This window comes from Patiria miniata, unplaced genomic scaffold, assembly GCF_015706575.1.
Source record: "Patiria miniata isolate m_02_andy unplaced genomic scaffold, ASM1570657v1 HiC_scaffold_17, whole genome shotgun sequence".
NCBI lineage: Eukaryota > Metazoa > Echinodermata > Asteroidea > Valvatida > Asterinidae > Patiria > Patiria miniata.
Window position 1 is genome coordinate 2,064,234 of NW_024037055.1, and position 17,564 is coordinate 2,081,797.

The following is a 17,564-nucleotide window of genomic DNA, read 5'->3' on the forward strand; positions in this document are numbered from 1 at the left end:
TGCTAATGGGTAAATATCAGCAATCGATTAATTTAACGTTACATGTGCTTACATTAAGCTGTTGCCATTACAGTTAAATTCAAAAAGAAAAGAAGACAAATGTGACCAATTGGCAAAAGTGCTTCCTCAATCCTTGGGAATGAAAAGCAAACTATTGCAACTCGCCGTTTTCTAGATGGTACAACTCTCCCTATGGCAAGCTGGTGTACTGGTCCGGCCTGGTGCATGCTAAGATAAGACGGCAGATATATAGGTTACATTTATTATTAATTTTTTCACAGTTTTATCAAACACAGGGCTCTATAAAAAAAAAATGTTTCAGACAAGCATCTCGGCAGTGTGTTCAACTTTAAAATGAACAACGCAGACATTCATTATTTCTCATCGGATATGCATTAACTAGGCAAACGGTGCCTTTATACTTTTTTGAAAAGAAGAAAAAATACTTTTAAATGAAGGTCAAACATGCAAAATCGGAAACAAATGTGAAAACTTAAAAGGAAAATGTATGGTTTAATAATTCCCATTTATGCTCAAAAAGTATAGTAATCTTGAAAATAAAAAGTGCTTCAGTTCCCCTTAATCCCCCTCCAACAGACCCAAGAGCTGGTCAAGGTACTATGGGACACTGTCCAACAGTTGTGTACAACTTACTACAGTCGACTCTCGTTAGTACAAACTCCGTTAATACAAAATTCTGGTTATAACAAACAAAGCCTTGGTCCCGACTGTGCATTTATGTGCACAAGGAATGGGACTGATGTTCCTCTTAATACAAAATTCTGATATAACAAACAATTTGGCTAGGTCCGAACGAGTTTGTATTAACGAGACTCGACTGTACATGTATTAAAATATGGGACAGATCTCATGGCCCTGCTTTTCTGCCAACTGTAGCAGAAATGTGTTCATGGTCGGCAAGTTTAGGTTTTGTGTGTGCTTGAATATGTACAAAAATGTATCCTTTATAAAGGTTGAGTGCTGTATAGGGCCCATGAACACAAAATTTATGCCGTTCACTGAGCCATGGAGTTTGACACATTACATGTTTAAATTGTGTACCTTATTATTAGCGTGAGTGTTTGTAACCATGCACTATTAAAGAAAAAGTGTTAACAAAATTTGCGATTAATTTGTTCACTATGCTTAGAAGAAAGGGCAGTACTGAAGCACAGCGTTCACTAAGGTTAACTGTCATTTCTGTGCAGTGACTGTGAGCGACTGCTGTCCCCCATAATGCAGTACCTTTCTTCTGCCGTTGAGTTACACCCAGTACAGCAGTTCTTTTTGATCAGGCATGGCCACTTTTAGGAAGCGGGGCCAGAAGTAGCAGCTGTCCGAATCAACGTTGTATTCCAACGATGCCAAGACATCCTTGACTAGATCCTTGGGGATGTGGGGCTCCTCAATCACCCGCACCACGATGACCTTACTGCGGAGGGACTCCGGCTTGGCACGGCTCTTGGCCAGGGCACTGGTCAAGGCGTGGTAGTCGTGCTTGAGGTAGGCCTCCGAGGCGACGATCACGATCCGGGTGCTATTGAGGAGACGGAGCCGCAGGAGCTTGTTGCGGGTGGAGGAGCGGTCGGGCCGCTCCACCTCCGACCACAGCCCCACCTTGAGGTGAGACTCTTGGTTCTGGAGCTTGGAGCGAATCATGTCAGCAAACTGGCTGTCGGAGCTGTGGTTGTGAATGAATACGTCATGCAGGAATGTCTGACGCTCATGCGAGGCTGTGTTATGATAATGGTGGTGGTTTACATGCAAGGCAATACGATACACGAGATGGCAACAAATACAACATGAAAATGAAAGATGCAACGCACGACCAGCATTTGAGTGATGTGGTTCATCGGACAGTCCCATAAAGTGGTAAGCGTGAAGCAATGGCACAGTAAAAATTAATTGGTTTCACACAAGAAAAATTGTAGGAGAATGCAGCAAGCAGACAAAAATAAGCATGGAGTTATTTTGAATAAAGTGAGAAAAGGGTCGGGTAGGACAGAAAGCAAAATATAATTCTGTTATTAGCTTATGTCAAGGACTTTTGTCACATGATGCAGTTAATTGTCATTACGCTTTGGGTCAATTTTCCAGATCAAGCTTGTATTTAGAATGCCTCACTAAATCGTCATTCTTTTACCGACTATTAGCCACTTAAGTTAGTTATTCAGTGTATGACTTTTTCTTCTGACAAAACCTTAACTGGGATAATTTCCATACATACTCAAGATCTGTAAGAGCAGCATTGCTCTTAATCCACACGTATGGGGTCATGACTCATGACGATGACAGAAATAACCCAATGAACTTGAGTGGGATTTGGTAAAGATGCTTGGAGTGGTTGAGAACTGCTACCATTCTTTAACTGATGGATTGAAACCTGAACAGGGGCGTAGCTAGAGAGGTATGGGCAGGTGGGTGGGGTCACACCCCATTATTCGTTTCTTGTCCGCAAAACGGTTGTGTCTATCAGATATGTCGCAAGAAGTACAGCCACCTATTTTCCACGGTCAAATGGTGTCCAAAGTTGACTCCCAAGTTTTAAGTACAAATGTGCCGTACGGCTACAGCAGTGTTAAATTTCAGCGACAGGCCATATCCACTTCATTCATTCATTTAGGGTTAATATCAACACTGAGCCAGTGTGGACATGTGTTAATGTGCACAAGGAATAGAAATGGTCATTAATAGACATGGTAATAGCCGTGGTAAACCGCGTTATGAATCAGACTCACAATCTGCGCGGGACAGGCGACTCCCCCGCCGCTGTTCGCTATGCCTGTGGACGACATTGTTGTCGCCCCTGATGCTAATCCTCTCGATAGTGAAGCAAGTCATCTGTGATCGTAACTCTGAAGAAACAAAACACAAATGAAATGTAGGTTATAGGATGAAGATTTGAAATAACCATTGGGATAGTAACTCCACATACAAACTCACTCCCCCAGCAGTGTAAAACAAACTTACTTGATAATCGAATGATGATGAAGACAAGTAGAACAGCGAGAACAACTGCAGCGGCGATCAGTAGGGCCAAGGTCACCTTAGACACTGCCAAAAGAAATCAACAAAAGAAACAGAGATCAGAGTCAGTGACATTCAACAGGAAAGCCCATTGATCATGACATGATGGATCATTTTGAGGTCAAGGACCTGCATCCATACTGTGACGCATTTGTTCTTTTCTTTTTCTAGAAGAGAAAGTCAAATGATCCCAAATTTAAAGAAGAAAAATCCAAAGGTCCCAAAAGTCTGTACTTGGATTATGAATAGTCACTCACATCCACTTGGTCCTGTGCTGTCCACTTCAACTTTGATATCTGGAGACCACGCAGATGTCTCAAACTTGTTCTGTGCCTGGCACTTGTAGATTCCTGCATCACTCTCTTCTGCCATGAGCTTTCTAATCGTCCCCTCCTTGCCACCATTGATTGCCTTTTCGTCCTTTTTCCACTTGAACGTCGGGCTGGGGTAACCATCAGCGATGCACGTGAGATTGAAAGGATTTCCTTCCAAGATGTCAATCAGCTTGGTGTGGTCTGTCAGTCTCACTCTAGACTTGTCTACAAAAGCAGAAGGGGGGAAAACGGGAAGCACGTTAATGCTAACTCCCAATGCATCATGCTATGGAACCTTCCTGGATCCTCCAAAATCTCTACTGTGCCGGAAACCAAAGGCATACGCGCTGCACATGTACTTCAGGCACTACCTTTCTATATCTTACAACATCCTCCACAATCTCCCAGTGGATTTTGATGGGTCTGTGAGGGCAAGGGTTAATGATTTTACTTATCCCATTTTTGTGAGTGTGAAGTTATAGTACTGTATAAGAAATTCATACAGAAAAAAAGTGCAATAAACTGCTTAAAAAATGATCAGTGCATTGAAAAGCAAAACGTAAACAATGCAATTAATATCCAAATTTTCATTACCCTTTCGTAAAATCCTCATCAATTAAGTCCCTTAACGGTCAAATTCTACTTGCCTAATTTACAAGTACTAAATTCACAATGATTTGAAGTATTCACAGATTGTTTACATTTAAGGGTAATGGATCATAAACATACTAAAACAAACAGGTGATCTTATAAACAATATACCCTTTATAACAATGTCCACAGCTACACTCCCAGGACATTTTGAAACGTCACGATCTTCGCTGAAAGCCACGCAGTAATACATATCCGCCTGGCTGGCCTCAACATTCGTTAAGCTGAACTCGGAGCGGAGGTCAGATGCATTCTGGGCCACACTCTTGTCCACATGAAGGAAGATTGGGTTGCGGGTGTTCATGGACTGTTCTTCCTCGTGGCATTCTGGGCGGGTAGAGTTGCACCACCAGATGAGCAGGCCGTATCTGGGTGGGTTCTGTAGTACAAGAACAACATATAAGGGATGTGAACCCTGTAAGCCTGGTTGTGAGGCGGGAGGAACACCGATGTGATTGGAGGTTCTGCACGGTGGAGAGTGCAACATTGGAGGAAAGACTCTTTCATACTTTGCCAATCGGCAAAGAATCCTGCTCTCAATTTTTCAGGAATTCCTTCTCTAGATTTAGGCATAATCCTGACGATGGTCAGAGCATATTGACCAAAACGTTGACTTGTCACATCTGATTCTTATCAGAAATATCACGCTTCTCTTTTAGAACAAACTCTTGATAAGATTGTCCACAAAGTTTTTCAAGTGGCAACAACTCAGCACTTACCTGACTACATTTATTACATTAGCACTAAAATTATATTCATAGGACCATTGGAATAGCATCCATGAGGCATAGCGTGAAATGTAGGTTGTGAATTACAGTGAATTACGAAATACACTTAATATCAATAAAACAAATATACAAAGGAAAAAGTGATGTCTGCCACATGGGATCAGCCAGCTTCACTCCCTCGCATTTTCCAAAAAAAAATTACTTGGTGTCATTGATGAAATTTTCTTGTATCCTAGGCCACAGGCGTTCCTTTCTTTGTAAAAAGTATATTTTTTACAAAACTGGACAGCAGAATGATAGGGATTTAAGATCAATTGAGCTCAGAAATTGATAGCCTACTTCTTAAAATGGATGGGTTGGCAATTATGAACAACTGAATTGCTTCAATCCAAAATTACGACATAGCTGGGTCAGACCAATCCACTAGCCCCCCCCCCCCCCCATGCACCTTTTCTAAGTCACACTGTATTTCCTAGCCACACGCATCATATGCACACATACCCCCCCCCCCCTTCACCCCCCCCCCTTCACCCCCCCCCCCCTCGCACAACCCTTACAATTTACCTCTGGATCTACTTCACGGTGGACCTCACATATAAGTGTCGAACTATCACCTGGCAAAAGCTCCAGACGATCTGACGTCGGTTGAATGAATGTTGGCTTCAGTTGCTGAAAACCGTCAGCTGAAATCAACAGGAAACAATTGTCGGTCATGAACTTCATACACTCCCCCCCCCCCCCCCCCCCCTAGCTCTGACATTAAAAAAAGCTTAAGACGGTGTGAATGAATTTCCAAGTAAAATACAATTTCAAGTATAATGGCTGGTTGTTTGACTACTGTAGTCAAATAAGTCAAACTGTCAATTAAGAGATCATACAAATTACGTTTTGGACAATTACTCAGCTTAACATAAGGAAAAGCATGTACTCTGCATTAAAACAATAAAATGATAAAAACATTAAGATTGTATTTCAGAGTTTGACGCAAATAAACTTACGGTTACATTTCGCAGTAGAAAGTCCACCATGATAACCAAGTACAAGTGTGACAGCCAGGAACCAGTGATAAGGAGACTGCATGATCATTACGCCAAATAGTGACACTTTGTTCAGAAGGAAACATTCATGCTAGTAGTAAATACATGGTTGATGTCGTTCACAACAGAAACTGAATATGGAAACACAGGTAGGAAGTCAAATTTTGTGTCAAAAATACTGTTGAAAACCTTGAAAATTAGGGGATATGAATATTGCTTGAGGTTGCAGAAGTCATTTTGGAACAATAAAAACCATTTTAGAACTAAAAGAGATAGAGAGATTGGAAATTGCACTTTTGCCGTTCCAATTAGTAGTCGTCATTGTGTTACTCGACTCGGTCTCGGAACTCTTAACAAAAAATGACAATTGACATGACTCTTGTCTTGACATGTCTGACTCAGTGACTGAACTGCAACTCATGAAAACAGGAAGCACTGACGTTTTTATGGCTTATACTGAGAGATATATTTCAACATTATTCAACGCATACTTGCCCAAGTAATTCCCTACTATCTTCTACTGGAAATAAGTTCAATTTTGCACACAAAAAACATCAAAATACTTACTTTTTGAGATCATTTCCTTGAGACCACTCGGCAGGAATCGACATGATTATTGTTTTCATCTGACATCATTTGCTATTCTAAGCCGAGCGCCCTCTTGCGTCAAATGTGTCCTGAAGGGGTGTGGTAAGTGGACAGCTTTGTCCAATCGTGTATCGTTTGTTTTTAAATTAGCATAAGTTTAAGAACTCTTTAGGACGGGCAAGGAAATCCCAACTCTCAAAATTTCCCGGACCCGACAACTAAACAAAATCTAAAATGTTAATTACCATTTCCGGTACCACCCGAAGAAGTCATACACTGTGGAGTATATTTAAGCAGTTTATGACACGTTTTTTTGTTCGGTTCTGCTCAAGAAAATCTGTCTTCGTAAATGTATTTATGTGGGTTATGGAAGAAAAAAAATTGTTGAAGTCTGTGATTATATCAACCTTTTAAACCACTCCATTAAATTTAAAAACCAAAAAGTAGTTAACACAGACTAGGCATTCCATATTTTATTTCCCATTAATTTTTTTTTTTTTACAATTTCCTCCAATAAAACATGCATAAATATACATTTGTGTACAATTAATATATAGAAAACAAGTAAAAAGTAAATAAATGCAAGAATTGTAAATTTCCCCAAATCCATCACCAATCCAATTTTGTTTTACTGCATGATTGTCCCACAACCACATTTAGCATATTGTTTGTATCAAAATGTTTATGTATTCAAGGTTTCAAATTTGCTCTTTATAATAACATCTGATTTCTAAAGAGTTGGTACAGTCCAATATAACAAAATGGTAAAGAAAGCTTTGTGCAGCAATTTCTTGTTCGGTCACAAATGGTTCTATTGTTTTGCATTGGAAAAAGACATAACTCTGATGAAAATTCCACAAAAATACCAGAGATGTCTGAAGCTGTGAATGTACAAATGTATTCAGGACCCTAGTAGTCCGCCTACAAGAATGAGTGTGTCCTATAGAATAATCCGTCGGCAGCCATTTCTGCGGGGGCGCAAGGCTTGTGCGAGTTGCGCTCAGTTAGGGCACACGCGCTTCGGGCTCCTACGACCAATAGGAATACCAACATGCGTGCGCCTCATCTTTAAGAACGCCTGCAGCATGCACGTGAGCGTAACACCACCGCACTAAAAAGCTTCTAATTCTGGTCGCCAGATTCCAGTATTCTATACAGCATCTAACAACTAAATGATAATTTACTGTTGGTTATATATATATATTTAAAATATAAACATACATAATTATAATCACAATGTGCACATTGAAAGGTGCACATATCCACCATGATGGTTCTTAAGATTACACATCATTACTGCCCCAATTAATATCATTAACAATCAAAATATATACACCGCAAAATAAGATATTGGGATAACATTTCTCACACCGTATTCCTTCTTTGATCCACTATGTTCCTACTTTTGCTTCAATTCGAATTCAGTTCCAAATCTTCTGTACAAAGTTCCATAATACACTGAGTATTGTTTACCAAAAACACCTATTTTATAACCATTTCCACAATAAAAAATATTTTACATAAGGATTGCTTTCACTTTGTGACTTGATTGGTCTTCACAATCCTTCAAGTTGCAACTAAAATCCCATATTGTATGACTGCATCGATGCTTACGTTTCCTTGTTCAATTCCCTCCTAACAAGGACGATTCCCGAGATGCAAGTTTTAACACAATTTCATTTCTTTCACAATTTGTTCTGATATCCTCCCTGCCCCAACCTAAATGTCTGAACTGTAATTCACTCAATTGAATCATACTTTTCCCATACCATAAAAAATTCAGTAAACTGGAGCACTCACAAGAAAAAAAATGTTTGCCTTTGTAGAAATGGATAGACTAAATGATGTCTTCAAAATGAGAAAATAAGGCTTTCATTTGAAATGAAAACCTGCAGAAAATCCAGCTCAGAAATATCCATAGTGGTTGGGTGAGGAGTGGTAGGAGTGACGGGCCTGTAATTAAGGGGAAAAGACAAAAAGGAGAAAAATGTTTATTCACTTAAAAGATTATAATCAAAGATTGTCTAAATTCCAAAATATAATTCCATTCTTGGAGGTACCCACCTTTGCCCAGTAGGGCTCTCTTTCACCCTGGGGGTTGAACATGGATCGAGTGCGACGAGGATCAGATGACTCCCCATGGCGATCCTGTATTGACAAAACAAAATATGCAGAATTGATGAAACTAAAGGTACAACTGATAACTCATTATTTCTAATTTCAAGAGAACGTTAAGTGGAAAAACTGAAGGTGAGGTATCCCCTTAAAAAATTGCCCTGTCATTATTGGTCTATTTGAGGTATGGCGGACAATATAGGAGGGCACTGTTTGGTTTGGGTAAGACAAGACTTCACTAAAATCAAACAGCACCCTCTGATTGTGTCTGCCATATCTCAATTTGTCTTTATATTACTTTATAATACTACTTTATATCCCTAACAATATGAGGTTGACAAGTTTGTACATTATGAAGAGAATTTAAGACGGCTCATTACCGTGGATGGTTCAGGTTCGTTTCTTCCCTCTGGAAGGCGTTCCTGAAAGTAAAAAATATGAAATCGACCAATGAGAGCTTTGGAAGTTTGATATGAAATCAAGGCAGCGATTTAATTTAAAATTTTCATCTAAATGGACTGTATGCTTAAATTTGAGCAGTTTACTGAGGAAGATTAGTTTAAGAACTCGTGAGAAGGGGAAAGTATGGCTTTTGGGCGCACAAACCTGAGCGGGAGGGGGCGGTGGCGGGGGCTGGTCATTGGACGCATGGCGGTTGGATTCCCGGCGTGGTTCATGGTCGCGTTCATTCAACTCAGTGATCCGTGGTCCTCCCTGATAATATTTGAAAGATCCAATAAAGAAAAGAAATATTTTGATAATATGAATAGGTGAGGTCAAGATCTGACTTATCAGCACCTGTTGTTTGACATTGTAATTATTCCCTGATGAAACAGTAAAATAGTGGAGTGTTCGGGCGGCACAGGGAGCAACAGGCAGGGCAGTTTGGGCGGTTCAGGGACTAATGTGTTAACAGGATGAAGCAATGGTGGACTTCCATCATGTTTGTTTAACCCCACCCTTTTCATTTTGAGCTACCTACGTTTTGGATGGCGGAACCGTTGATGCGTCTTTCACTGCGACGGTGCGGCCAGTCCTGACGCTCCCGGCGTCTGTCATCCAGCTCGTCCGGAATGTGAGTGACCACCGGTCCGCGGGCAGATTGCTCCTGGGGAAAGTCCACCCCTGGTACGCCGCGGCGCCCCCGGTCGTAGTAGAAAGGCTCTGGTGGGTCAAACAATGAACAGCATTTGAATGGACAATCTTCCATAATGGATTAATTCCTTAGTGTAGTAAAACTTCAATTTTTTTGCGGGTGTCAAAGACGGCCAGTTTATAGTCCTATTTTCATCTCACTGACTCACCGATTGTTAGTCAATTGTGAGCTGGGCAGTTCTATTGTATAGGATTACCCTGTAACACCAATGAATGGACTAAATTGCGGCCCACTATGTACACAGATGCATGAAAAGACGTCCAGTGAATAACCATTCTGAATCAGTGGAATAGAATTACTTTGACTCTACTATGATTGGCTTGCCGTGTGTGTTATACTTACCCGCTTGATTATTGGGTTGGACATAAAACTTAAGTCTGATTCTAGTGCAGTAATGACAAAAAATATGATCCTTAAAGGACCAAAAAAGGAAAGTATTTAGGAGCTGAGTTTACCTCTAGGACCACTGGGTCTCATGAATGCGCAGCAGCACAGAAGCATGATGAGGATCAGGATGACAAAGATGGCACAGCCGACAGCGATCAGGACAATAGCTAGGGTACTCAGCCCTGCAAGTAAGAGAATTCCAAGCATCTTAGACATTCAATTCACTACATCAAAAGAAGAGTGGCAAAATTCGTCCCACATATTTTCAAATGGTAGAAAGTTTTGGGGGTTCAGAGTTGGGACTGTACCATGCATTGTGGCTGGACACTCAAGAAAGGCCTTTTTTTATTGTAAAAACAAAAACCTTTGTATTTGTTTTGAGTTGTTAACTTTTCCTTGCTGTTTTTTTTAATATTTAACTGACTTTTTTTTAAGGCTGGTGTTTTAAACTTTGTTTTGCAAAGGCAGTTATACGTAAACTAAAGCATTTTTTAGCCTTAATTGTTTTGCAAAGGCAGTTGAAAATCAACCACAAACTGAACTCATATTGATTTTTTTTATTTATGGGATGATAAAAATTACCAATTGATTTTGAACTATCACATGCACCTAAAATTCTTGTCCAGTTAAACAAATTGTTCGGACAAAAATGGCAAATGGTCGGAATTTTACAGTAGATACCTGATGATGACAGTCATATCACTCTCTTCCAACGCAAAGGGGATAAAAAAAAGAATGATTTGTTTGAGGTATCTTACTGGGGCTGTCTTGGATGGTGATCCGCGCCGATGACTTGTCGCTGTCCAGGATACTGATTGACGCCTGGTACAGCTCCACGATGAAAACCTCATCTTCCTCCCCGGTCACATCGTCGTTGAGGATGGAAATCACTAGGTTCACGCCCACCTGGTTGGCAGCAAAGGTGAGCTCCTGATCCACATTGGCATAGTCCTGCCCTGCGGTGGCGCTGACCGCAATGGATCGTACACCTGACAAGAGGAACATGTCAATGAAATAGCTGTCCAGCTGCATTTCAAGTCCTTATAGAGTTTTAAAAAAAATTTGCAAGTCCACAGAGGGTTGCCATTGTGTCCTGTTTGTACCTATCTCACTGACTAACTGACTGAGTTATTACTGACTGAATGACTTACTTATAAGTAACCGAACAATTGGATGGGGGAACACTGCTTAATATTTGCACCCTAGAGGCCCTCTCCAAAAAATAACAAAATGAAGAAACTCTTAAGTCAAATAAATGTATGGCTCTGCAACATATCATTCTCTGGTGACATTCACAGCTGACGGTGCTCATTAATACGATCATAAACTCCGGCAAGGAGATAAGTATCTTTAAGATACTCCACATGGTCAAAGTTGACCATGACAACGCATTAATGACGATGACCGACCATCCAACCTACCTAGCCACCAACAAAATATTGCCCAGATTGTGCCACTCATTCTCAGTCAATCACAACCAAATACCACTGCAATGGCCCCAGATTTCATGACGCAGCATGTGAGACTGTAAAATAAAGTTCTTAATCAAGGTTTCTCCAGAGTTGTATTTGTAATTAATTTGTTTATGTTCATGTCTGTCATTAATCATCCCACGAAGCGGGTGAGGTTGCAAGTACAGCAACTGTTTAAATTAAAAACTTTATAGATTTTTAGCTTTATAGACATTCAATCGCAGCTGGTACTTACGCACACTAGTCTGCTGAGACTGATCCCCTGTACGCCTTATCTCAACAGTAACAGACTCGTCAGATTCTTTGACAGTGTATGCGGTCTTCAACAATGAGAAAATAGCTAATATAGGGAATAAATGGCCAAAAGCAAAGGTTACATGAATTACAAACAACATATACAAATGGCTAAACTTGAGCTGAGTCTCACTAGACACAAACAGGAAAAACAGCCATCCAAACAGCAACTACACCTCAAATTGGACAAATTAACAAAATAAATCCTCCCCCTTCCCAAAATTTACGGAGGCAAAACTTACATTCATTGTCTTCAATGGTGATGGGCCGTTTGCTCGCGCCGGCCAGCACAAAGCCGCTGGGCTCGGGGTCTCGGATGCCGACATAGAAAACCTCTGGTACAGGCTCGTACTCATTGTCATCCAGTACTGTGATGGTGACCGTCGCGCTGGACGCACCCGGGAGGAATTCCACCCTGTTGCTGTACACAATGTAGTCCCGGCTGCTTGCGGTGGCTGTGCCGTCTTCTGTGTACACCCCTAAATTTTCATTAAAATAAACCACAGGCCAATTTTAGTTTTCAGTTCGAAAAAAACACAATGTGATTACGTCACAATATATCACATATAGGTTACCGTCTCACACATTGCAAAATATTTGTGAAATGTGTAACAGCCGCAATGTGGCGTGATGTGAAATGTTCACAATTTGAGCAATTGACACAAAATGTGGCTTGAAATTGGCTGACTGCGGAATTAACTTTTCTGAGAAAAAGGTGTAATTACTCACAAATGGTACTTCTGTCATTTGTGTTGATTCTCCTGGTAATTGTCACAATAATCTGTGTTGAACCTGGACTCTCCTTCGTAGAGAAAGACTCCTGTGCTATTGCGTATTCCACTGTTGAGAGTACAACAAAATAACCAGTATGAGACATAATTAATATATGGACTGATGTGAATAGAAAACAAACAATTCACAATCAAGTGTCACACCAAGGGGTTATTTCAACAGATGCCACTTTTGGATTTCATGGAGGACTTTCTGTGTATGTTATCAGCAGATGTTCACCCGTTATTCATTGCTTTACATTGAGTATCAAACCAAAACAGATGCATTTGGGGAAGCCTCGTAAATATTTTTATTCACACACAAAATATTGCGTGTGACAAAAGGTAGAAATTGCCAGTTCTTTGGTCAAAAACTACTTCATTGTTTAAATTTTTTTATCGGGAATTGTTTTCTCCTACAACTTACCGTCATCGTCAGAAATTGAGAGAGTGGTGGAAGAAGGGTTCCCCACTTGCCCGCCATCAACCCGCACGATCTGCACGTCCAGCAATTCCGTTTCCTCGGGAGTCTGGTCCTGTATGATCCCCACCACCACTTCGATCCTGGCCAAATTGGCAAGGAACTGCAGTCGTGTCTCCACTAGGCGGTTGAAGTCCACGCCCGGCGTCGCCCTGGTAGCGTCGTTGTGGTCACCCTCCGATGTAGAAATATCTACAAAAAGGCAATTGACAACAAATAGCAAATTGAATTGTGGTTGGTTATGAATGGAAGAGCACTAATCGTACAACTTAAATGTGCTCAAAGGTTTATTCTAATCTGGGTTTTTTTATGTGTGACCAAAAAAAAAATCAAATTTGAGAAACAGGACTGTTCAGGATAATGATATCATTTGAAAATGAGGAATTTTGGAACAAGGGAAAAGATCGAAAGTGCAATGTTACTGAAAAGCCAAGTCTTTGATTTTTCATATTTTAACAAAGAAAAAATAGTATATACTGCATTCTTAAAAAGACATCTGAAAGTACCAAATGGAAAAGAATTAATAGGGGGAAATACAGAGGACAAGATGGAATGAAGAGAATTTCAGAAAATAAGAGAGACTATACTCACAGACGTTGGCTTCTTTGTTGAGGTAACCATCCCTAACAACGGCAATGGTGATGCTGCCTTCGGACTCACTGACTAATGGATACGAACTCCTCTCAAATTTGAACTCAGCTGCAAAATACAAGCAGGGTTTTTTAAAGGAGGGGGGAACAGGTTTTTTTTAAGGACAGAGGAACAGTGCTTTGGCCAAGTGAAGCTGAATTGAACCATTTTTTTGTCATAACAGCCTAATTCGTTATGTGTTAATTGTCCTACAGGAAGACAATTTCTCAATGGAGAATTCCAATCAACATGAACAGACAAATTAATGTTTTTGGCTATTTGCAAAACTTTGGCTTTGTCTCAGCGTTGGCTACATCTCAGCTATTGAATCATTTATAAGCATTTAATGATCAAACAACTAAAATAATAGGGGGGGGGGAAGGAGCCATGGCATAAGTTAATTCTCATAGATGAAACTAGAAATTTGAAGTAGGGGTCTAAAATTGCCAAGCTGGAGCAACAGTTATAAAGCTAGAAACAAAACACAAAATCTGACACGAGGTTTGAACTCTGGAGGTTTTTTTAAGATAATCAAATGCAAACCACAGAGAAAAACTGACTTGTTGAGTACATAATAATTACAAAGTTGAACAGAAATAATTGTTGTGAGTGGGCTTTGATTTGAACCTGCGATCTCCGCATTAGAGCTATCCAGCCCTATGTTGGTGGTTCCCCAACATCTTTTTTTCACAGGCATTACTGAGTTAAAAGCCACTAAACCTGATTGGTCATGAAAGTTACCATCGTCATCCAGAATGGTGATATTGGCCATTGAATTAGATCCGATCGTGTCGGCATTCGAGAGGTTGGATATCTGGATAAAGAAATACTCGTCCTGCTCGCGCAGGTCATCGTCCATGATGTCAATCCGGACAGTCAGGGACCTGGAGTTCATGATGAATTCCCGTTGCTGGTTTAAAACAGTATAATCCCCTGGGCTCGATGCTGTGCCGGGCAGGGTGGTCACCACTACACAAAGAAAAGCAACATACAGTCACTTCTTGAATTAGGAATTGAACATTTCATGAATTTTTTTATTAAGCACATCAATTGACAGGAGTGGGAATTGAACCAGGAACTTGCAGAACACTGTCAAGGGTGGCCGATCCAGAGATGGTTTAGTGCTGGGGGGCTGAGGCTAAGCTGGGGGGGGCGGGGGGAGGGCGAAAGGGCTCTCTCAAGTGAAAAACATTTGACAAAATTGCGGTAACTGCCGGGGGGGGGGGCAGATCTACACCCCCTCGATCCGCTTGTGACTGTAGCAGTGTTTTGCCAACTTGGTTGTCCAATGTAAATTGACTTCAGGGTTTGATGATGATGGACAGCAAAAGGGTCAAAGAAAGCCTGTACTTTTTCTTACTTGACAATATTTGTGTTCATGAGAGAAAGGGAGAAATACTTGTGACACCTCTCCCAATGAAAAGAAAACTCATGTTTTCCAGAAATGACATATCTTCAAGTATTTTATGAAGTCAAAGATGCAAAGTGCAAAAAGGATTTATATTTTTATCATTATTATCTTCAATCTAAGCCATAAGAAAATCACCATGGTGGAGTTTGAACCATGGACCACAATATGATACTTACAGACACTTGTCGCTACATCGACTGGCCCAGAGCGAGTGATCTCAACAATGACATGGGTCGCGTTCTCCAGAACTGTATAAGACGTTTCTTTCAAGTTGTACGCTACGGATTAAAGACCAACCAAAATGTCAAAACACAATCTGTTAAATACTGAAAACCTTCTTGCAAATCCTTTTCAAATGAAACAAAAAAATAAGTGAGGGCAATATTTATTTGAAGTTTTAAGCTCAAATAGTAAGTATTTATTTGTTGGCAAAAGTTTGTTTTCATAAAAAGCAAGACTCGGCATGCCTTTTGGAATGTTAACAAAACAAAATGAAAAGTATCAATTAAACTTTTTACATTCAAGTGTTCTTTTAGAGTTAATTTGACCATTTTAAAGATAAATTCAATTTTTTTTCCCGCTTCAATAGTTATTCTATTCAACTACATAGGACATACAATCCCAAATACATGTATACAATCTTAATAATTAAAGCCAAACTTTATCAATACATAAAAGTAAAAGTTTGTAAATTATTATTATTTTTTGGAGGCCATACATACAAGTATGACACATAGCCGACACCACTCCCAGTTTTATTCAACGCAGTATTTTTCTGCTTCTTTCAGAATCTCAACTGAACCGCAAAGAATGGCCCTGAACAACAACTTGTGGGCACCAAAAGCGCACCACAATGTGCGTAGGTATCCTGCCATGGTTGCATGAAAAGTCAACAATGCAATTTGAATGGTTCCTTTGTACCAATGCCTTTTGGTACTGAGCTGTTCAAAGGTATGGTGGGTTTTATTAAAACCATTCCGGAACAACAGGTGTAGGTCAAAATACTGAAATATGGGAGGCCCTAGCAATTATATTTCTTTTTCCGTGAAGGTCATTAGGGGATGTAACACTGTATATCGTAGTGAGTAAAGTCCGATCATGAGAAAAATAACTTTGTTTTTGTTTTACGAGCAACAGGGCAAGCGCCTTAAATAGATAAACCTTTGTGAATTTTCTATTCATTTAGGGAAACCCTCTGGAACTTTGTGTGTAAAAAACTGTGTATAGAAGAATTACAGACTGATCTAATTAACCATTTTAAGCATTTCAGTTATATATAACTTTACTGAAATATTAGGATGATGCATGCACAGCTTATTTGATTCGATATGATCCCAAAAAATCAACGCAATTTATAGTTGCTAAATAAAAAGTATAAATTATGCTCCATTTTAACATGATTTAATTAATGAGTTCAAAAACTAAAATTTCTCACTTCACTCGGTCATTGTGCCAACCGAGACGACTTTCAAAGATTTATGAATCAGGAAATTTGTCTTTTCGAGATACAATTTCAGGGAAATACCTCTTTTTGCAATGATAGGCCTATTGAACCTCCAACTGGTTTTCTTCTGAGTATCCTGTCGGAAAGATTCCCAGGCATATCTGGCCATATCACTAATTGTTCCCTTCAGTGACCCATCTGACATCAGAAAGTTATATACATGTATGTCCAAAAAAGTCAAGTTTAGCAGGGAAAAAAATTGAAGTTACTGAGAAACACTAAGAAGTTTTCAGGCCAGTCTCATACGGTTTGTGCACAGGGTGAAAAGTGATGGCCAGATATGGAAATAATTATTATCTGATAAGAACAGCGCAACTACCTTCATGTTTTGGGAAAATCAACTACATACTCACTTTGGCAGTGCACAACAGGGGTAAGTGCCACAACGGCGATAGCCAGCACCAATATCCGTGAGGCGATCATGATGACTTTCGGCCAAAATTGCCCCGAAACTCGCGTATTAAAACAGGCAGAAGTTCATGTGATTCACTAGCTGGATGTCACACTACAGAAGACTACACTGAAGCAAAGATTGTCACGCCGAAAACACACAGCCTCCTCCCTGAATGAATTGGAAAAACATAAACTAGGAGTTGCCTTTTTTGAAATCATTCAAGCGTGCATATATAGCTATGCATAGCGCATACGCAAGTACACGTACACACAGTACATGTACCCCGGGATCACTGAAGCGTGTCGAAACTTTTGTTCAAAATCGTGCGGGTTTACTTTCGCATTGAGAAACCTATGGCACGCGCAACGTCTCAAAATCAACTTATGTGTATTTTTTTCCCCATCAACTTCATAAAAATAACACTTTTAACAAGGTACATAATAACAAACAAAAAAGAAACTCACTGAGAGATATCTTTCATTCACATAGGGTTGCCGCAAACCTCCCATTCATTAAACAATATATGTAGAAACATGACATTACAAGAATGTAAATGACAAAGACGATGAACATGACGTAACGTAGAAGTGAGTATTACAGAAATT

The 17,564-nt window shown here is 40.0% G+C and overlaps 2 protein-coding genes across 3 annotated transcripts; both read right to left on the reverse strand.

Moving 5' to 3' along the window:
- Window positions 1-849: 849 nt before the first annotated feature.
- LOC119723380 (tyrosine-protein kinase-like otk) lies at window positions 850-6,422 on the reverse strand. 2 transcript variants are annotated; one of them, XM_038193994.1, is made up of 8 exons: window positions 6,325-6,422; window positions 5,719-5,888; window positions 5,285-5,403; window positions 4,104-4,371; window positions 3,285-3,566; window positions 2,971-3,054; window positions 2,739-2,855; window positions 850-1,733 (listed from the first exon to the last, which is right to left on the reverse strand). In XM_038193994.1, exons 2-8 carry the CDS (start codon window positions 5,804-5,806, stop codon window positions 1,264-1,266), a joined length of 1,428 nt encoding a protein of 475 aa, XP_038049922.1. In that variant the 5' UTR covers window positions 5,807-5,888; window positions 6,325-6,422; the 3' UTR covers window positions 850-1,263. The 2 variants fall into 2 exon arrangements, with proteins under 2 accessions (XP_038049922.1, XP_038049923.1); XM_038193995.1 differs by lacking the exon at window positions 5,719-5,888 and having other exon boundaries at window positions 6,325-6,407.
- Window positions 6,423-6,792: 370 nt separating this feature from the next.
- LOC119723384 (extracellular matrix protein 3-like) lies at window positions 6,793-17,201 on the reverse strand. The gene is made up of 15 exons (XM_038193998.1): window positions 16,919-17,201; window positions 15,238-15,339; window positions 14,392-14,619; window positions 13,612-13,719; window positions 12,967-13,212; window positions 12,499-12,609; window positions 12,012-12,248; window positions 11,711-11,815; window positions 10,762-10,992; window positions 10,072-10,185; window positions 9,443-9,624; window positions 9,067-9,174; window positions 8,841-8,882; window positions 8,410-8,493; window positions 6,793-8,298 (listed from the first exon to the last, which is right to left on the reverse strand). Exons 1-15 carry the CDS (start codon window positions 16,986-16,988, stop codon window positions 8,251-8,253), a joined length of 2,016 nt encoding a protein of 671 aa, XP_038049926.1. The 5' UTR covers window positions 16,989-17,201; the 3' UTR covers window positions 6,793-8,250.
- Between the last annotated feature and the right edge of the window lie 363 nt (window positions 17,202-17,564).